Source organism: Pan troglodytes, chromosome 4 (assembly GCF_028858775.2).
Source record: "Pan troglodytes isolate AG18354 chromosome 4, NHGRI_mPanTro3-v2.0_pri, whole genome shotgun sequence".
Classification (NCBI taxonomy): domain Eukaryota; kingdom Metazoa; phylum Chordata; class Mammalia; order Primates; family Hominidae; genus Pan; species Pan troglodytes.
The window spans coordinates 143492691-143515001 of NC_072402.2; the positions used below are offsets into that span (position 1 = coordinate 143492691).

The 22311-nt window shown below is 41.2% G+C and overlaps 1 protein-coding gene across 5 annotated transcripts in view; it reads right to left on the reverse strand.

Moving 5' to 3' along the window:
* PRELID2 (PRELI domain containing 2) overlaps positions 1 to 22311 on the reverse strand; it is a 130998-nt gene that overhangs the window by 57621 nt on the left and 51066 nt on the right. For all 5 annotated transcript variants that reach the window (XR_010157355.1, XM_063811550.1, XM_009449882.4 and 2 more), the window contains one exon: positions 2914 to 2983. Coding sequence is in view for 4 of the 5 variants with exons in the window: in XM_063811550.1 (XP_063667620.1) it covers positions 2924 to 2983 (60 nt within the window). In the remaining variant the exon portion in view is untranslated. The remainder of the gene's footprint in view (positions 1 to 2913; positions 2984 to 22311) is intronic.

A 22311-nucleotide genomic window follows, 5' to 3' on the forward strand; every position in this document is an offset into this window, starting at 1 on the left:
AGCATTCGATGCAACATCAAATTGTAGATTTATGTGGTAAGAGTACATACATACATATACATATATCCCCTACTTTACAGTTACTCCTCTGAGAAAACTGGTCATGAATTTTGAGAGTTTGAATTATATAAATCCTTCAGGAAATTTCATTGCATTGAATGCATTAAATGCAACTGTCCTGTACTAAACTCCTGGTTATATTCAGACCTCGACCATTTCACTTAAGAGAGGAGAGTAAGTTGCTTTTCACAAATACGATGCCCTGAGTTCATGGCTTAGCCCTCAACCACAGGACAAAAACACAAACAAACAAACATAAAAAACACACCAGCCTGGGCAACATAGGGAGACTTCACCTCTATAAAAAAGGAAAAAATTAGCCAGGTGTGGTGGTGCACGCCTATGGTCCCAGCTACTAAGGGGGCTGAGGTGTGAGGATTGCTTGAACCCCAGAGGTCAAGGCTATGGTGAGCCGTGATTGCGCTACTGCACCCCAGCCTGGGCGACAGAACAGTGAGACCCTGTCTCAAAATAAAACAAAACAAAACACAGAACATGGGTAACAAGACAATAGGTAATGCTGTAAACTTGTTTAATTTGCTCATCTTCACTACCAACAATTTAAATGCAAACTGATTTAAAGTACGAGTTGATGTGAATCTCACTTCCCCTCTTTTCAACTGCATTTGCTCCAGGGTAGAGCCTGGCCACATTTAAGCAACAAAAAAGGGGGCAAACAAGAAGCTGAGATGCTAAAATCAGGGAAAAGCCATACAAATATCATCCTTCCTATTAATCAAAAGTTGACCGAATACATGACAATATCTAACTCTTAGCTATTAGTTTTCTCAGTGCCCTGGCATTTCATCTGTCTCCACCCAAAGAAGTGAACTCATTTAAAACTGCCATTCTCAAAGTGTGGCCCCAGGACCAGGATCACCATCACCTGGAAATCTGTTAGAAACACAAATGCTCAGGCCCCATCTCAGACCTACTGAATCAGAACTTGGGGAGTGGGGCCCACCAATCTGTGTTAACAAATCCTCCAGATGACTCTGATGCTCAAGAAAGTTTCAAAAACACGAATTTGAAGTTTGAAGACCAATAGGTGTATACCTTTCCCATGGAAATGGAGACCCCTCATTCCCTCATTTACCTTGGAGCTGACTCGAGATCCCACCCTCCAGAGTAAGATGGGATCTGTGCCTAAGCATGCAAGTACAAGAGGTGCTTAGTGAGCCTCACAAATATGCTAGCCGAGAAAAACAGGGAGATGTGGCCAAGTTGTTCTCTATAATTTTTTAAGGAACAGGGTGGGTGTAGGAGTAAACCATATTTAGATTCAATTCCAACATTTATGAGCACCTGCTATGTGTATGCCTATGCTAAGTGAAATTATCTTGTTTAGCTTTTCCAGTAATAAAGGAGTCTATTAATATGTATTAAGTATACAGAGGTTTAATATTAATCAAAATGGAGTCCAACCTGCAAATAAGCAGAAAGACTTTACAATTCTCCAAATGATGTTCATTCACAGGTCTGGACAGCATGCTTTACACGCCAAGGTGCTTGTATATGATGTTCCTTTTGCTTCTTTTTGGTTAACTGCTCTCACACTTTATTGTTTATCACAATTAGAATACCAGGTTGCTTACACAAGACCATGTGTCTCAACTTTTAAACCAACACAAGAAAACCTGAGGTAATTCTACATTACCCAAGGCAAAGTTTGTTTTATTCAAAGGTTTCAACTCTCAGATGTTAAAAACCTAAGGCCTGACCAGGCACAGTGGCTCACACCTGTAATCCTAGCACTTTGGGAGGCTGAGGCAGGTGGATCACGAAGTCAGGAGTTCAAGACCAGCCTGGCCAGCATGGTGAAACCCCATCTCTACTAAAAATACAAAAATTAGCCGGGCATGATGGTGCACACCTGTAGTTCCTGCCTCTCGGGAGACTGAAGCAGGAGAATGGCTTGAACCTGGGAGGCGGAGGTTGCAGGGAGGTGGGGGCTGCAGTGAGCCGAGATCACACCACTGCACTCCAGCCCAGGCAACAGAGCAAGACTCCATCTCAAACAAACAAAAACAAAAAAACCTAAGGCCTATAAATTCTGTAAGATGTAAACATATCATACTCATTTATTTTGGGCTTTGATTCTTTCTTAAATAACTCTGCCCTGCCCTTTCCACTATAAAGACCATTCTCCCTGATTCAGACAATAGAAATTTAGGAGGTGGGGGTAGGGAGTTGAGTAGTTCTGCAATCCCCCACTATCTGTTAACCCTATACCATTTGCCCTAAACTAGATGTGGCACGTGCTTCAGCATGAGTGCTGTCCTCCTTCCATCCTGTGCCCATGGCAGACACTGTTAACCACCAAGGCACTCTTACCCAGAGCCTGGGAATTACTCTCAAGACTTCAGAATCCCTTTCAATAGCATTTCAGGCAGTTACCCACAATCAGTGGAAATACATATGACTAATAAGAGATATTTGTTTCACTGGCCAATCAACATGCCCCTTCCTTGTTTCTCTTCCTGCTCCAATTACACTTTTAAAGCCTTCCTTTGATTATTTTCAGAACAAAAACATTAAGCCTCAGTTAATCTGAGCTGCAGTCTTTACAAATCTATGACACCTTGAGGCTCTCAATCATGGTAGATTGTGCAACAGTTTTAACAATTTGAATAGAGTTGTAACCCAGCATGTAATACAAAACTGCTCTGAAAATCAAAGAACCAAGTAAATAAAAGTACTGAAGAGATAAAACACCTGTGAAATAGTATTCTGTGCATATAACTGGGAAATGTGCAGCGCGAATAGCCCAGGGAGGCTGCTGTAGAATACCAGGCTGATAAGCATGAAAATATGGCTTGCGTAAATAATTCTGACTTTGCTTTTGGTACTCACTGATGATTCTTTATTCAGCTAAGGGGGCACCACACTGTTCCTTTAGCAGCATCTCCATGATTCTAATTCCCTATAGAAAGAAGGAAAAAAAAATTAAAATGCCCTATTTCACAGACAAGTACTTTTACATTTATCACAACCTTTTCCCTTCAAAGAATCCAGGTCATGGCCATATATTCATTTCAACAAAGTAGGCTCATAGCCATACCTGACATTTTTATAATATTTTACTCAGCAATTTCACATACATTATCTCCGCATGTGCTCAGAACTACTCAGGGACATAGGCAGAACGGAGCTTATGATCTCCATTTTAAACATAAGAAAACAGCCCAAGAGTAGTTAAATAACTTCTTGAAAGTGGCCCTGCCAGAGCTAGAATGATAATGGCAGTAGTTAATATTCATTGAACATTTACAAATATGCTAGATTCACTGCTGGGGTTTTATGTGCATTACCTGGGGGTAGCGAGTGCTATGGTGTACCACTGAGACCCCTCCCAGAACTAAAGCACTCCTTCCCTTTCCACCAAGACTGTAGGCTGCTGCTGGCACACAGCCACCCTCTGCCAAAGGGAGCTGCCTTACCTGAAGTCATGTCCCTCCAGGGGCAGCATACATCATTGGATGACTGGTATGTACAGGGGTATAAAGACCTGGCCCCCTTCCCTTAATTTGGGACAACTCGGAGGAGCATCCAACCCTCAGCTCCCCAAGGGATCAGCTAAGACCTTTGTTGCAAGTGCATTGCAGTTCAAAAATCCCTTCCCGTACCCCATGACAAGAGTTGTTCCTGAGTGCGCTCTCCAATACCGCCTGCAGGCAAATCTCAAACTAAGTCTGTGCCCCAAGAGCTGACCTAGGACACCTTAATACACATAAAACCTCCAAATAAGTACTATCCTTACCCACATGTTACTGACGAGGAAACAGAAACTCAAAGAGGTTTAAATAATTTCCCCGAAGTTACACAACTATTAAATAATAAAGCCAGGGAAACAGCACAGGCACCCTCTTCCTTTTCAAAGGCCTCCATGAACCTTCTTGCAATGTTCATTCTGCTACTGTCCATACCCACCTGTCTACTCGGCATCCTGTCCAGAAAAATTCTACCTTGGAAGAAAGAAGAAAGCATAAATTCCTTTCCTCCTTAAAGGACAAGTTTTACAGACCAGAGGATAAACCTTCAAGTGGGAAGACAGGGTTATGATGCAATTATAAACTGAGGTCTCCAGGACATCAAAGTTGGATCCATGGGAAAGGGAGCTGCTATTTTCAGAGACCTGAGCCTGAGAATTATTGCAGAGAAGAATAATGATAAGGGGAACTTAAAATACAGATCCCCAGGCCCCTCCCAGGAAAATTCTGATTTAATGGGACTCAAGCAGGCACCAGAGTTCTATGCCCTTAAGAGGCACCCATATGATCCTCTTATGATTAGGCAGGGCTGTGAACACCACGTGGGCCTGCAGGAAAAAGGCAGGGACTTCCTACTTGGGATCTAAGCCCAGGGATGGGGACGGAGGGTAATCAAAGGCATCGCTAGAGAAGACAATAAAATATATTTAACATCAAAGTAGACTAAACTAAAGTTAGTGTTTCCTTGAGGATTCAGAAGGTCCTTCAGATTCTGCCTGGCCATCACCACAAATACTACCGTTATCTTGGAAGGAAGAAGTATTACTGGATCTTGAGAGAATGCTGAGTAGTAAGGAGTGTTTGCTAAACCAAAGCAGCAAACCACAGGACCAGGAGCACCACTGTCAGAGGTAGGAGACCTGAGTTCTAGTCACAGCTCCACCAATCATTCTGCTAGGTACCTCAGGCTGATCACTTTTACTAAGGAGTAACATAGACCACAGAGGTCAGGGCACTGAGAGCTAGATGGGATTAGTGCTTTCTATACCCAGCTGCACTCTAGCATTACTAAGGGGAGTCACAAAAGAAAACAGACTCCCAAGAGTCTACCCAAGAGTGTGTTTGACTCAGTCAGAAATTTCAAAGCTCAGGCCTGAGTCTGTATGTGTGTAACATACTTCATGTTGATAAGGACAGGTGGCAGGAAAATACTGGGTAGAAAAGGGCAGTCCCTGGTGAGGGCCACACCCTCAAGCCTGGACCTGTGGCCCAAAGTCAGAATATACATTCCTGTTTACCCATATGAATGTTGCCTTTTCCAAAACCACCCTGGCCCACCCCACCCCCCATCCTGTACCCATAAAAACCCCAGTCCCCACTGGTGGAGTGGCAGAGCTGCAGAGGAGAGAGGAGAAGAAGCAGCTGAACATTGGAGAGAAGCAGCTTGACTTCAGAGGGATGGCTTGATGGCAGGACCTCAGAGAGGAATTCAGCCAAGGACAGCCAAACTCTAGGGGACAATCACCTTTCCACTCCATCCCCTTTCCAGCTCCCCATCCCGCTGAGAGCCACTTCCACTGCTCAGTAAAATCCTCCACATTCACCACCCTTCAGTTCGTTCACGCCACCTGATTCTTCCTGGATGCAGGACAAGGAGCCGGGTGCAAGTGCAAGAGGCTGTCACACTGACCCTCCACTGAGCTGTTTAACACTTAAGCCATCTACGAATGACAAAGCTAAAAGAGCACACTGTAACACACACTCTCTGGGGTTCTGAGGGTCAAAGGCAACCTCTAGATGCTTCCATAGGCCCGCACAGAGTTCTGCTCCTGCTGGTTGCCCAAAAGCACTCATCCTGGCATCTGCACCTGCTCACCTGTGTGCTCCCCCTTTTGCAAGGGTTTGAGAGCTGCTTGCTGAGTAAATGAGGCAACCCCTTCATAAGTCATGGGAAGGGGTCAGGGAACTATCCCATTTCAATGTGATTCTGAAACACAACCAGTTCATTTACTAGAACTTGTAAATAGCAGCTTTACACCATCTCTTCCAACTCTGACAGTCTTGGAATTGATGAAACAGGTTATCCTTAATCATTTCTGAAGATATAGTATATACTGCACTCTTAAGAGGTACCTGCCATTTAAAGAATTAGGGGAGGCCAGGCACAGTGGCTCATGCCTGTAATCCCAGTACTTTGGGAAGCCGAGGCAGGTGCATCACGAGGTCAAGACATGGAGACCATCCTGGCCCAACATGGTGAAACCCCGTCTCTACTAAAAATACAAAAGTTAGCTTGGGCGTGGTGGTGGGTGCCTGTAGTCCCAGCTACTCAGGAGGCTAAGACAGGAGAATTGCTTGAACCAGGGAGGCAAAGGTTGCAGTGAGCCAAGAGCACGCCACTGCACTCCAGCCTGGTGATAGAGCGAGACTCCGTCTCAAAAAAAAAAAAAAAAAAAAAAAAAAAGAATTAGGGGAAAGAGGATTGGGGACAAGGGACGAAACAACCAGTGAAATGAAATTTAACTGAATTCTTAACAGAAAACCTGCATTGTGCCCCTTTTTGTTCTTATTCCCTTAACAACAGATCCAGTTAACAAATATGTACTATGCACCTACTACGTGCACTGGGGATTAAATGGTGAATGAACAAGATAGTTCCTGCCCCCATGGAGTTTACAGTCTAGTAGATTCCAGAAAATTTTCATTCCCTCACTTCACTTTTTTATTCTAACAAATCTCTGGACAATAATTAAATGTCTTCTTTCTATTTTCAGGAAGAATAAAAACTATCACATTAATTCTCTTTCAAGCTTCTATTTACAGAGTAGAGCATAAATCCAGACGGTATGACTTTAAAATAAGAAAAGCACACTCCTTCCCTAGGAGGTGAGGACCTGCAAACTTTCCCATCCATCTAAATTAAGACCTCCACCACTTATTGAACTGAACACTAATTGACATAAGTGAAGACTGAGGTTTTCCTTGGGAATTGAAAGATGTTATTTATTGAATCAATTAAGTTCACAGGGTGACAGTTGATTTTTCTTTCCCTTCCCCCCCCCCCCCCCATACCACTTTAGTCTTTTTAAGCAGAACAGTTAGAAATGGAACATGGAGAATGGGGGCAGGGAGAGAGAGGCCTATAAAATAAACAAAAAAGAAAAAAAACACCTAACAGGGAAGCTAAGCCATGATTTAGTACCTCTCTTTGGTAAAGAAGGACCAAATCAAAGCCCAATCAATAGAGTCCTTTCAAATAAAGTTCCAACGCTTAAATCTCAACCCCCAGGAGATCAGGCTTAAAGGGGCTAAATTTATACCACTTATCACACAATGATGCCTGAAATGCAGAACAAACATTAAGTGGATCTACCTTTATAGATAAGGCTTAAAAGCTTTTTGGACTGACAAACCATAAGCCAGCTTGATTTTATTATTTCTTTCCCCTCTGAGATTTTTTTTTCTCTATTACAAGGCTATCTTTCTCTATTTGCCAATGTACAGATAAGTGAGCTATCTCGCAGGTTCATTTCCCTAATACCAGAGCTGTGCTGGCCAAATGTATCCCCACAAAGGAGTCTCAGAGTCAGATTCAAAACACTTCACAAATTCTCCACTCTAAGAGTCTCTGAGAAATAGCTGATTATTACTAAAAACACAAACTTGTCTTAAGAGGAGCAGGAATAAGTTGAAACTAAAGGTGGCTAAATTCAAACAGTATATTTACTTTGCTATAAAACTGATCCTTCCTTGAGAAGCTCTGATTTATGTACGAGGCTTGGAAGAGAGTAATATTAGACCAAACAAAAATTTTCTAAAGCAGTTCTCAAAAGGTGCATCCACAGGGAGCTCTTAACAAAACAGAATTGCTCATTCAATTATCAGTGATAAAAGATTGGTGTTAAAGACCCCCACTGGAAATAATGCTTTCTTGTGGGTCATGGCTTTGGAGTAAACGCCATGAACTGATGCGCCCACTCTGTGTAAGGAAGGGCAGGGACGCTACGTGGAACAGGGATGCAGATAAGACAAGAAGCCTCTACTCAATGGACCATTGGCCTCTTCAGAGGAAATAGAGGAATTAAAAATAACTGAAAGGCAACACAGCCTCTGAAAAACACTATGACTTTTAAAAGAAAAAAGTTCAGTAATGTGCTGCTTGATGACATTTCAGTCAATGACAGATGATATATATGATGGTGGTCCCACAGGACAGTATAGGAGCTGAAAAAATCCTATCACCTGGTGACCTTGTAGCTGTCATAGCCCAATACATTCCTCATGTGTTTGTGATGACGTTGGTGTGAACAAAACTACTGCACTGCCAGTTGTATAAAAGTATAGCACATATAATTATAATATCATAATACTTGATAACGATGGTAAATGACTATACTACTGGTTTACATATTTATTATGTTGTACTTTTTATCATTTTAGAATGTACTTCTACTTATGAAAAAAAATTAACTATAGGGCCAGGCATGGTGGCACTTTGGGAGAGGCTGAGGTGGGAGGATTGCTTAAGGCCAGGAGTTCGAGATCAGCTTTGGCAACATAGTAAGACCCCTTCTCTATTAAAAAAAAAAATTTAATTAGCCAGTGCAGTGACATGAGCCTGTAGTCTTACCTACTTAGGATCACTTGAGTTCAGGAGTTTGAGGCTGCAGTGAACTATGATTATGCCACTGCACCATTATGCCACTGCACTACAGCCTGGGCAACAAAGTGAGAGACCCTGTCTCTGAAAAAAAAGTTAACTGTAAAACAGCCTCAGGCAGGTCCTTCAGGAGGTATACCAGAAGAAGGCATTGTTATCACAGCAGATGACAGCTCCATGTTACTGCCCCTGAAGACTTTCCAATGGGACAAGATGTGAAGGTGAAAGACAATGAGATTGATGATCCTGATTCTGTGTAGGCCTAGCTAATGTGTGAATGTATATGCCTTTGCTTTTAACAAAAAAGTTTAAAAAGTAAAAATTAAAATTAAAAATTTTTTAAATAGAAAAAAGTTTCTAGAATAAGGATATAAAGAAAAAATACTTTTGCATACCTGTGCAATGTGTTTGCGTTTTAAGCTAAGGGTTATAACAAAATAGTCAAAAAGTTAAAATTCACAATTTTATAGAGTAAAAAATGTTAAAGCAAGCTAAGGTTATTTTGTTATTGAAGAAACAAAAGTATTTGTTTATAAATGTAGTGTAGCCTAAGTGCAAAGGGTTTATAAATCTGTAGTAATGCACAGTAATATCCAGTAAAGTCCCATGCCTTCCTACTCACCACTTACTGACTCGCCCACCCAGAGCAACTTCCAGTCCTGCAAGTTTCATTCACAGTAAGTGTCCTATACAGGTATACCCTTTTTTTAATCTTTTATACCATATGTTTACTCTACTGTTTCCTATATTTAGCTATGTTTGGATACACAAATAGTTATCGTGTTACAATTGCCTACAGTATTCAGTACAGTACATGAGTACAGATTTATAGCCTAGGAACAACTGGCTGTACCATATAGCCTGGGTATGTTGTAGGCTCTACCATCTAGGTTTGTGGATGTGCACTCTATGAGGTTTGTACAATGACAAAATCGTCTAATAATATATTTCTCAGAATGTATCCCTGTTGCTAAGTGACTGTATAATAGAAGAAAGGAAGTAGAAACTAATGTTGCAGGAAGGAAGGACTTGCAGAAGCCACTTGAAGAAGAGGGATTTGAGTAAGACCCAAAGTCTAGTCGTAAGTATGACACACAGAGATAAAGGGAAAGACCAAGCAGAAGGAGGCTTAAGAAAATGGATGGGAGTGGCCGGGCGCAGTGGCTCATGCCTATAATCCCAGCACTTTGGGAGGCTGAGGCAGGTGGATCACCTGAGGTCAGGAGTTCAAGACCAGCCTGACCAACATGGAGAAACGCCGTCTCTACTAAAAATACAAAATTAGCCAGGTGTGGTGACACATGCCTGTAATCCCAGCTACTTGGGAGGCTGAGGCAGGAGAATTGCTTGAACGTGGGAGGCGAAGATTGCGGTGAGCCGAGATCGCGCCCCGGAACTCCAGCCTGGGCAATAAGAGCAAGACTCCATCTCAAAAAAAAGCAAGAAAGAAAATGGATGGGAGTGGGAACTGCATGGGAGGAAGGAAGAGATGAAGGGAGGAAAGGGGGAAGAGATCTACATCCAGTTTTCTCATCAAAAGGTAAGAGAATACTGCATGACACTTCTCCATGAAGAGATCTTCTACCACAATAAAGCAACTTTTATGCAACTTTTAATCTGATGCTGTCTAATCCTTTTAGATGCAGAACTTTATCTAGAAAGTGGAATAACACCTAATAATAATCTAAAATAAACAGTTAAAATTCATTGGCACATACAGTGTGCCAAGCACTTTGCCTGCAATCACTTATTTTACCCTCCCATCTCCCCTTTTTTTTTGGATGATACCAAGGCTCAGAGAAATTAAACAACCTGTTCAAAATCACACAGTAACTAAACCTCAATTTGACAGGAGGCAATCAGGCTCAAGAATCCAGGACCCTGAATCTTACTACACTGTGGGGATGGGAAGTTTAAATGAGAATGCAAAAGTGAAAAACCCCAACACACTGTTGGAACTAGTCTGTGTTGTGCTGCTGTAACAGAATACTATAGGCTGAGTGATCTGTAAACAAAAAAAAAGTTTATTTGGCTTACAGTGCTGGAGGCTGGGAAGTCTAAGATTGAGGGAGTGCATCTGGTGAGGGCCTTCTTGCTGTGTTATAACATGGCAGAAGGCACTACTTGGCAAGAGAGCATTACAAGAAACCAAGAGACTGAACTCACAGTTTCAAGCCCTTTTATAATTGGCATGAATCCATTCAAAGGAGTGGAGCCCTCACTATCTAAACGCTTCTCATTAGGTCACTTCCAACACCATTGCACCAAGGATTAAGTTTCCAACACGTGCCTTGGGGGGACACATGCAAACCATAGCAGGTACATAGCAAGAGCTTTTCTTCCTTTCTTTATTGGCTGTATTCAAAGAGCCTAATAAATAAGTCAGGTATTTTAGTCCTGCTCCCAAACAAAATAACATGAATCTTAATATATGAATCAATATCTAATCCCATCTACAAACTGTTTTAAAGACAATGTTTTTTCAATTAGAAATAGCCTGATAGAATGTATGGCTTCAATACAATTTTCCCATAGTAGCTAATAAACTCTTGAGTAAGATTCATTTTTATTTTTATAAGTAACCCAAAATCTTTAGGTGTAACTGCAGAACATTAAACTGATACAATAATTCAGATGTCTTTGCTTCACATTATAAAGCTTTCTCTCTCCTTAAAGAGAATATTTAATTTTCACAATTTATAATGGAAAAGAATATATCCTCAAATAATAAAGTCTAAAAATTGGAAAGGACCTTATATTTTCTAGTCCGGATAGGAAACTCTAAGCAAAGAATCAAAAATGGTCCATCTGATTTAAAGAGATTTCCTGCAATCAAATAACAGAAGATCAATTAATAAATCATGTTGCTGATTTTCAAATAAACCCTAACCTAACATGAAGATTTAAGTCGCTGGTGTTTTTCTATTTTACAAAGTTACTTCCGCCACCTTCCAATGTGACTCAATTAATCTATTTTCATTTTGAATTTTAAAAATTTGACCTGCATATAATTTTATTTTTCCTCACTTGCACTTCATGCAAAATATGGCCTCTCCCCCAGTGCCATGTCCATCCATGACATTTGTAACAGTTGATCATCTGTTACCTGCTGGAAACCTCCATTCATGGGAAGCATACTGTTCCTTAGTCCATCTGTGCTTAATTATGAGACAGTGCTTCCTCACATTGAAGAGTAAAGAACTGTTTTAGTGGCTGGCACCAGAGCATCCCAGTACCAACTCCTGTACTCTCAACTGTGCCCAAGTGAAAAGCAACAAGGTTCCTATTATTTCCCCTTTATCAGCCATTTTTTCACTATTCATCAGACTTAAGCTCAGTCATAATTTTCCCTTTTTTCTTCCCTATTCTGAGATAAAGTGGTTACCAGCATGCTTGTACATTTTATCAACAAATTGTCTTTAACAGAATAAATGAATCCAATTGACGCTCAAATAATAAATAAATCTAACAGCTGCCCAGATAATTCTGCTTTTATCTTGTATCTCTACCCTTCTCCTTCCCCACAGGTTCATGCAATTCTATAAGTCAATGATCTTCTTTACATAAAAGGTCAGTCTACTGTGTCTTAAAGTCAGGTGTTTCCTTTCAACAAAATAGAATTTTTCAAAGCCATATTTCAGTCAAAAACCAATCTCACCAAATCTCAATATTGAATCTAATGATAATTTATTATGGGGTTACTGTATGCTGACATTTTACTTACATTATCTCATTTAACCCTCTCAATAGTCCCGTGAGGTAAGACAGTTCTGCTCTCACCATTTCCAGGTAAGAAAACTCAGCCTCGGAGAGGTAAATGACTTGTTCAAAGTCATGTAGCTAGCAAGTGGCAGACCTAGGATTTAAATCTGGATTTCTCCACCTCATTCCACAACGAGTGCTTATTTACCTCACTGAATGTGTTTCTGTGCCTGAAAATGTGTAGAGGGAAGAGAATAAGTACACTTCCCTGCAGGATCACTCCTGAAGATTAAATGAGGCAATATATAAAGCTACTGGCACACAACAGACTTTTGTTAACCATTACCTCCCATTCTTCCCATGTCCTAAAAAGTAGCTACTGATTTATATATGGACTCTATCTGACTAGGAGCCCCTCATAATGGGCCTCCCGCAGTGAGGCACCTCCCCACATTCAGCTAGAGGCTGATGACCTATAGGAAATACCAGCAGGGGCTCACCTCATGCTTGCTCACATTTTTCTCGCCCTTCACATCACCTCTAAGAGTCACTAACACTTCTGTTTCACACTATTAGGCCCAGCAGGGTAAACCAGGTTTCCTCAGGTCATAGTGGTCATCAAAGACAGAACTAGGATCCAGTTCCAGGGAAAGAACTAATTAGCAAGCAAGCAAGCTAAGGCCTCTATCTACTAGTCTGTGCTGAGCACATTACATGCCTTCACCCTCACATCCTACCTACAAGTCAATTACATAAGAAAAATGAAGTTCAGCTAGGTTAAAAAAGGTGACCAAAGACACTTAATTAATAAATGGCAAAATCAGGCCAGGCACAATGGCTGACACCTATAAACCCAGCACTTTGGGAGGCTGAGGTGGGTGGATCACTTGAAGTCAGGAGTTTGAGACCAGCCTGGCCAACATGGTGAAACCCCATCTCCACAAAAAATACAAAACTTAGCCAGGCATGGTGATGTACGCCTGTGGCCCCAGCTAGTCAGGAGGCTGAGGTTGGAGAATCACTTGAACCTGAGAGGTGGAGGTTGCAGTGAGCCGAAATCAAGCCACTGCACTCCAGCCTGAGCAACAGAATGAGACTCCATCTCAAAAAAAAAAAAAAGAAAAAGTAGCATAATCCAGCTTCACATCCTGATTTTTGTGACTCTGAGCCTTCCGTATACTATCTCCTTGAAAAGATGTGTTTATAGGGTTTTCTCAAATTACCAAAAAATGACATGTCAGCTTCGGCACATTCCTTCCTACAATCAAAAAATAATTTCCATCTACATCTGCGTGGTTTTAATTTTATTAATTTAGAAGAGGCAGGGAACATGTAGTTCTTGAAATTGCCATAAGAAAAAAAGCACCTCCCCATGTATGCAAATGAATTTTGTTTTGAGCTGACACTAAGTGAAGCTCCCTTGTGCACTCTGGAGAAGCCAGAAGAGAAACATTCCACAGGGAAGCATTTCTGCTTTAACACAATATCTGCCTATTAGAAGCCCATTGTGTAATGCCAACATGGAGGGCCCTTCACTTCCCACTAAAAGCCTTTCAGTACTGAACAAGGTCATCATTTCTTGGGACAAGACCCACAGTGGGTGAATGAAGTACAAGGTTAGCCAGAGTGCTGTCATTAACAAAAGCAACATAAATATGATAGCTTGACTTCACTCCTCATCCTTTGCACTGCCTGTGGAGTGAAGGAACAGTAAGTCCATGGCAAGTTTAGGAAGTGACGTTTGTGTTTTAATTCCACACACTTAACATTACAAATTAAAAAGAGTAATCAGAAAAAAAAAAAGCTACATACAGGAAAGCTACTAAATGATTAAAAAATAAAATATCTATATGCAGATAATAGCCTAAAAATAAACCATGGGCTGTTTTTAAGTCAACTATTTGCAAAGAAAAAAAATGCCTGCAGTGCTTATAGTCACCCCTTATCTGTAGTTTTGTTTTCCACAGTTTCAGTTACCCACAGTCAACTGTGGTCCAAAAATATTAAGTGGAAAATTCCAGAAATAAAAAATTCATAAGTTTTTAAGTGCATGACATTCTGAGACATGTGATGAAATCTTCTGTCCTGGCACATGAATCATCTCTTTGTCCAGGATATCCACACTGTAGACACTGCTGGCCTATTAGTCACTCTGTAGCCCTCTGAGCTCTCAGATCAACCGTTGCAGTATCACTGTGCCTGTGTTCAAGTAACTCTTATTTTACTTCATAAGGGCACCAAAGTGCAAAAGTAGTGATGCTGGCAATTCAGATATGTTGAAGAGAAGCCACAATGTGTTTCCTGTAAGTGAAAAGGTGAAAGTTCTCAAATGAAGAAAGAAAGAAAAAAAATCATATGCTGAGGTTGCTAAGATCTATGGTAAGAACAAGTCTTCTATCCATGAAACTGTGAAGAAGGAAAAAGAAATTTGTACATAGTGTATGTAGAGTTCCATACTATCCACCATTTCAGGCACCCACTGGGGGTCTTGGAACATATCCACCAAAGATAAGGGGGACTACTGTATATACAAATGCTCTTTCAAGCTCCTAAACCCTGTAATAAACTGGTAAGGGGAAGGAGACACTGAAGAAATAGATGTCATAATGTTGATACTTCTTTAAAGTTGCTCTACTATTTCAGTTGCTAACTAAGTGGGGAGTGTTCTTGGTTAATCCCTAGGATATTCGTTGTATGATTTGGTTGAGATATCCCTGCATGGATTATTATCTCCCACATGGATGATGTTCCAAATCTACCATCTGTCTTTAATGTTAAACAGTCTAATAAAATTATTCCTTTCAATAAAAAAATTAAGGCTTGTATTTTTAAAAAATTCACAAATCCTTCACTTGGCGAACTGCAAGGGTGGGATTGTTTTAAAAGACCAAGTGCTGTAAAAGCAATTCTGGCTCTTGTTTGGAGACTGATGCAAAATTCCCAAGACTGAGGGACAGCTCTGATTCACATCTTATGTGGAATTTGGCCAACAAATTCAGGTTCTCTAGAAAATAGTTTGTTACAGTGGCTAAAGTAAAGAAGTAAGCTGCTGGAAAAGTAAAATGAGGGGGAATTTCCTTTTTTGTTTTAGAGATGGGGTCTCACACTCTGTTGCCCAGGCTGGAGTGCAGCAGTTCAATTGTAGCTCACTGAGGCCTTGAACTCCTGGGCTCAGGCAATCCTCCCACCTTAGCCTCTTGAGTAGGTGGGATTACAGGCATGCATGAGCCACTGCACCTAGCATGAGAGGAAATTTTCAGTACCTTAAAGCCAGGCAGCCTAGTAATTATGTGCTCAGTCTGAGTCCCACTGTCTAGTTTAAATCTGGATTCTACCACTCACCACCTGTGCGATCTTGGGCAAGTCAACTCACTTCTCTATGCCTCCTCAACTATAAAATGGTAATGATAGTGATGGCAGCAGCTGCTCCAAATGGCCTGCCACTGCCATCACTGCTGGCTGCAACAGGGAGGCAAGGCCAGGGCTGCACACTCCATGAAGCTGGCAGGAGCCCAGGGGCAGGTGGGAGCCCCGCCTGCCTGCGCGCAGCTACAGCCACCCAAACGGCAGCTGCAGACCCAGGCCTCCTGCTCCACGGAGCAGGTAGAAACCCTGCCCCCATGGGCACAGCTGCAACTGCCCAAAGCACACTGCAAACCAAGGCTTCCCTACACTCTTGGGGGCCGGGGGGTGGGAAGGGCCCCTGTGCACTCACAGGCTTGGAAGTGCCTGTCCCTGCTGCCTGGCTTCTCTCAGCTGTCAGGAACTGCTCCAAACTCAGAGCAACATCAGGGCCGAATCTGGACACCATGAATGGCAGCAGGAGGCAGACAGGTTCCTGGATGGAAGGGAGCAGGTCCTCGATGAAGCCCCATCTTCAGGCCAGGGAGGGCCTGAAGGCTGGGGGCGGGGCTGCCAGTCCCACCAGAGTGGGAATTTGTGTGCCTTTTCTGGGCCTGCCTATGGCCACCCAACTGGTGCACACTTTCTCCCCTCTGAGGCCCATAAAAGACCCAGGCTCAATCAGAGCTGAGCAGATGTTGGGACAACCAGCCACAGAGAAGAGCTACCCACTCCAGGGCCTCCTCTCTGCTGACAGCTCTAGAAATAGGATTATCAGCTGCAGAGGGGAGCAACCCACTCCAGAGCCTCCTCTCTGCTGAGAGATACAGGGACGACTGGACGACCTGCCTGCAGAGAGGAGCTTCTCACTCCAGGGTCTCCTCTCTGCTAGGGGCTGCACACTCTACGGGACACCCTGGATGTGGAAAGGGGCTACACACTGTGAGTTCCCTCTGAGCTGTTCTATCACTCAGTAAAGCTCCTTTTTGTCTTACTCATCCTCCATTTGTCCATGCATCTCAATCTTCCTGATCACAGAACAAGAACTCAGTACCCGCCAAGCTGAAACAGCTACAACACAAACAGTGCCAACTGGGGAAGCTGCTTGTAGTGCGCCTGGCCCAGCCACAGCTTTGCAGAGAACTGGCACCCATGCCAGCACCTAGAGCTGCCTGTCCCACGGCAGCAGCTGGTGTGTCCAACTGCTTAGTGGCTGTACTCCACGCTTGCTCACACACCCCTCGCTGCTCCACGCCTGACTCACAGTCTCCCTTGGAGGCGTGGAAGCCAGGGCGGTAGTGTGAACTAAGCACAGCCTGCCAGGCCGACTGGGTGGAATGAGCCCAGCAGGCCCAAGTAAAACTCAGGCAAAGGTGTCACCAGCCACAGGTTTCCAGCCAGAAAAATGATACCCCAAAGATCCTGTAACAATAGTACTCACCATAGTGAATTGTATGGTGGATGCTAAGCAAATTGGATGAGGTAATACATGCAACATACTCAGGATGATTGATGTCTGGGGCATAAAAAGTACTCAAAAAATACGACCTGTTACTGTTACCTTTCTGATTACTCCTGTGTCATATAGAAAGCGCCTCTGTTTTTAAGAGTTTTGTTAAAAGATAATAGAATGAAAACATAAAGTCTAACCCTTTTGGAAAATAATATTATAATATGTTCATTTGTTCATTAATTCAATAAATATTTATTGAGCATTGATGATGTGCTAGGTACTAAGGATAAAGTGGTAAGCCTTAAACAGAAGCCTATCTTTCAGTGAGAGAGATAAAAAACATATTCAAAGGATCATGAAAGTAGTCACATACAGTTAAGAGTGCTTCAGGGAATCTTTTCTAAGGCAATGGTACAAAAATATGAAAGGTTATATGTATAAAGTTGTTTCACATGGTGTCATTTATAATGGTAAAAGTGGAAATAACCTGAATGTTCAATACTAAAGGGCAATATAAATTATTATATAACTATTTAATGAAATATTATATAATCATTAAAATGATGAATTTGAAGTTTATGTAGTTACTGTGAAAGGGATTTATTATAAAATATTACTTGAAAAAAGCAAGAAATGAAATTGTACTAACACTGTTTAATTATGACTGTGTTTAAAATTTGCGTATGAGACTAGAAGGAAATACGCCAATTTGGGTAATAATGAAAAGAAAACAGTTATCATTTATGAAGTATTTATTGTGTGCCAAGGTATTTTAAGTACTTCCTTATACTACCTCCTTCACTCTCATACTCATAAGATGATAGCATTATTCATATTTCACCCAGAGAGAGGTTAAGTTCATCCATACTCTATGAGGGAGGGCACTCTGATTTAAATCCACATTGGGTTGATTCCAAAGACAGGCTCATCATAACCACTAAACAATTATTTATAATGTCATAATGGGAAAAATAAGTTATTGTTTTTAACTATCTTGCATTTTACTTTTTAAGTAATGTTAATAACAACAACTAGCTTGAGCCCAGGAGTTCGAGACCAGCCTGGGCAACATGGTGAGACCTCGTCTCTTAAAATAACAACAGGGGCCGGGCATGGTGGCTCTCGCCCATAATCCCAGCACTTTGGGAGGCTGAGGCAGGTGGATCACCTGAGGTCCGGAGTTCAAGACCAGACTGGCCATCATGGCAAAACCCCATCTCTACTAAAAATATAAAAATTAGCCAGGTGTGGTGGCAGGTGCCTGTAATCTCAGCTACTCAGGAGGCTGAGGCAGGAGAATCACTTGAACCCAGGAGGTGGAGGTTGCAGTGAGCCAAGATCCAGCTGGGCAACAAAGTGAGACTCCGCCTCAAAACGACAACAATAACAACTGATCATTTGTTGTTGCCACATCCTATCCTAAGAGCTTCATGTATATAGCTCATTTACTCCTCACAATACTCTACAAAGTAGGTTCCAATATTGTCCTCCTTTTATAGATGAGGAACATGAGACACAGAAAATTAAATAGCTCAGCCAAGGTCATACAGCTGGTCAGGGTAGAGTATTCTGTTGGCTTCAAAGGGAGCTGAGGAAAAAGAACATAAATGGCTCTACTGGAAATATAATTTAAAATATTTACATGCAGGTAGTACCTATTTAAAACATTGTTAAATAAGTTTTTTTAATTTTGTTTAAAGATTTTAAAAGTCTTTTTAGGAGGAGTATAAGTTTTTAAATTTTGAACTATTTCAAATGTATCAGGAAGTTCAGAGAATAATAGAAAAACCAATAGGTTTTAACAAATGTTAATGTCTAAAAATAACAAAAGCTACACTCCACTAAAGGCCCCTGATTGAGGAAATTTTAATTATAGCCTTTAAATTCTACTTAAATTGGGACTCAATAAGAAAGGAGTTACTTAACTCTCAAAAAGCCACCATTTTCCTTTGGAAATTCAGAGATGGTGAGCTGGAATCTAAGGAAAGAAGCTAGCCAAGGAAAAAGGAGTCAAATCTCAGACAGCAAATGGAATTCAGAAAAACTGAAAGTGACAAAGAAATGTCACTCCAACAAATCCCGCTTCACTAGACACAATGCTTCCTTTTCTCCTAACAACAGGCAGACACTGCAGCCTCCTCCCCACCGCCTTCCTGGGTCACTGCCTGCTGCCCATTAGGGGTGGCTACAACCAAAGGGGTCTTTCAGGAAGGATGAAATTCTACCTTAGAGTGGGGAGCCAGGATGAGAAATCACAATAGACAAAGGGAGGAAGAATGCTCCAGGGGAACAGCTGGACACCTCAGAGAGCTCAAGGAGCACTGAAGTAGCATGCTGCAGGGCTGAAGGACACAGCTGTTGCTAAACTAGTAGATGTATCCTTAAATGAAATTACATTTACAATTCAAGTAGCTCTGCCCAGAATTCTGTATTAGTCCCTCAGCTGATATGTCTGAATGACATTTTCCTGGTCTTTTTAGTCAAACTAAAAAACTTAATTCAACACAAAGAGCCTAGGAAAATCCAAGCCCAATCCTGTAAGTAATGATGTCTTTTCTTGATTTACAACAGATGTGTTCCTAAAGGCACTTAGTCCACACAATGTGCAGATGCAGCCCCTATATTTATATTTTTATATATGTATGTGTGTGTGTATACAGATATACTATATATCTATATACACACTATATATACTATATATATACACACTATATATATACTATATATACTATATATATACACACTATATATATACTATATATACACACTATATATATACTTATATATATACACTATATATACTATATATATACACACACTATATATATACTATATATATACACTATAGATATATATATATACACACTATATCTATATACACACATACAAATACACAATTTGTTTTTTGATATTTCAATGCAGCCTGGCCAGAGCTGTAGCAGCTTTCAATTCTATGCCTGCCATAGGTTTATACGAGGTACATGAAGATTTATAGTGGCCACAAATTCCTATTTTCTCATTGTCTTTGTCTTTGAATTTAGCACAAAAGAGTGAGAGAACAGGTTCAGAAAACTAAGATTGGTTGGAAATTCCATCCAGCACAGCGGAGAGAACACAGCTCCCAAATCTCTTTGGAGAGATTAGAGGAACTAGTGGGTGTGAGAGTAGAGGAACACTAAGAAAGCAAGTCTCGTATTAAGTGTTTTGAAGATGAGGACATTTTTCCCTATAGTCTAACAAGTATCTACTTCAAAGTCATATGTACACCCAGTGCTGATAGAGACAAGCCATGCATTTGTCTTGTCTCCTTCATCTGAACTCTTTGGGACTCTGACCTCCCTTGTCAGGGAATCAAAGTGAATGGCGGTTGAGAGGATGGGCTCTGAGGTCAGACCACCTGGATTCAAATTCCAGTTCTACCACTTACTGGCTGATGACTTTGTGCAAGGAATTGGACCTTTGTGTGCTTCTATTTCCTCATCTGTAAAACAGAAAGGTGGGAGTAACCACAGTCTCTGTTCCAGAAGGTAACTGGGAAAACTAAATGTTCATACAACAGTGTAGCACTTGGCTCATGGTAAACACTCAATAAATTACAGCTACTATTATATTATATCTGGTCTTCCCCAAAGTTTCCAAAGGCTGTGTTTATAGAAGGTATAGATTAAAAATAAGCCAACATATTTATGTTAATAGAATTATAAAATGAAATTTTAACAACCCTACCACATGCTTACCATGGCTTCTGCTAATTAGCATTTTATAAAATTATGTTTCTTATTTTTAAATATTTTATTGCCATCTCAACCCTTGACTACAAACTTGTTTGAATTACCTCTGATGCTCTTAAATCCCTAGTTAGCTTAAACTACTGCATTTTGATGCAGGGCTTAAAGACTATTTGTCAGACAGAAAAATCTTGGTTAGACACTGAAGGAAGGGAGAGAGAATTTTTTTTAAAAAGTCATACAATTGCCTAATTGAAAATGACCTACCCAGTTAAGTCTGATTTTACAGAAGATGTTAGTGAAGCTCAGAGCAACTAGCTCAAGCAACACAGCCCTCAGAGAGCGGCCAAGACAGGGCCAGAGCCCAAGTCTCCTGACTCCTGGCTGGGTTGACAGGCTCCTCACTGCACTGTGTGGAGAGGCCCTTTCTCCCATCACTGTGCTGTAACACATCTGGAGCTCAGGAAACCACTTACTTCATTTCAGGCAAGAGCTTGACTTCCGAGATTTCATCTAGTTTCATAGAAGGCAACGTCCCAGAATTTCAGCTGGTAAACCAACCAAGAATTCCCAAAAGCTTTACCACTGAGCAAAGTCTGTTACAACCAGGATGAATTCAAATGAGCCATCAAGGGATTGTGGATTCCCAGGTTTCACAGTCAAGGTAAAGGCATTGATTTAAACTCAGTAGAAGGAACAAAAAAATGTATCACTTACAGAATACTCATTTCCACAAAGCTGTTTTCCCTGCAAAAGCTATGTTTCATCAGACGAAAACTCTAGAGGTAATAGTAGTAGCAGGGCTGATGGGGAAGGAGATGTGTAAGAATGCAGCAGCTACTATGATATACCTGGTCTAGAAATAAGCTGTTAAAAATCAGAATTCTTGGTAATATTCTCAGGACAGCTAATGAATAAATATCAACTAAATCAATCTATCTGAGCACTCAAGGGTGGGATTAAAAAGTATTATCAACAGAGGTAAATTTGAACTGGGAAATAAACCCTCTGGAATAGGGAAAAAACATTTCATCAGTTTTTTCATGTGGTTCAAGTAACAAAGAATCTTGAAAGGGTTCACATGAACAAGCAGGAAATGCCAGTCTCCGATATATAGTCAGTATACTATCACACCCTGTTCTTATATCACACTTGTGACTTCTCCTTATTCTTTTGAATGACGGTTTTATGCTCTTTTCCTCTGTCTTGGAATTACTGAATTTTGAAATATCCACTGTTTTTTAGAATTGTGACTACCCGTGTATGTGTGTTTCCTGAACAGTAAGTTCACAGATAAAGAATTGAGCACCTCAGAGCAACTGGTCCAAGGTAGGATATATGAAAAGCTTGGAGGGGGGCTGGGGCATGGTGGTTCACACCTGTAATCCCAGCATTTTGGGAGGCTGAGGTGGGCAGATCACTTGAGGCCACAGGTCCGATACCAGCCTGGCCAACATGGCAAAACCTGGTCTTTACTAAAAATACAAAAAAATTAGCCAGGCATGGTGGTGCACACCTGTAGTCTCAGCTACTTGGGAGGTTGAGGCACAAGAATTGTTTGAATCTGAAAGGCAGAGGTTGTGGTGAGCTTAAAAAAAAAAAAGAAAAGAAAAGAAAAGGAAAAAAAATTCATGGAGGTGGACTAAGGTCAAACAA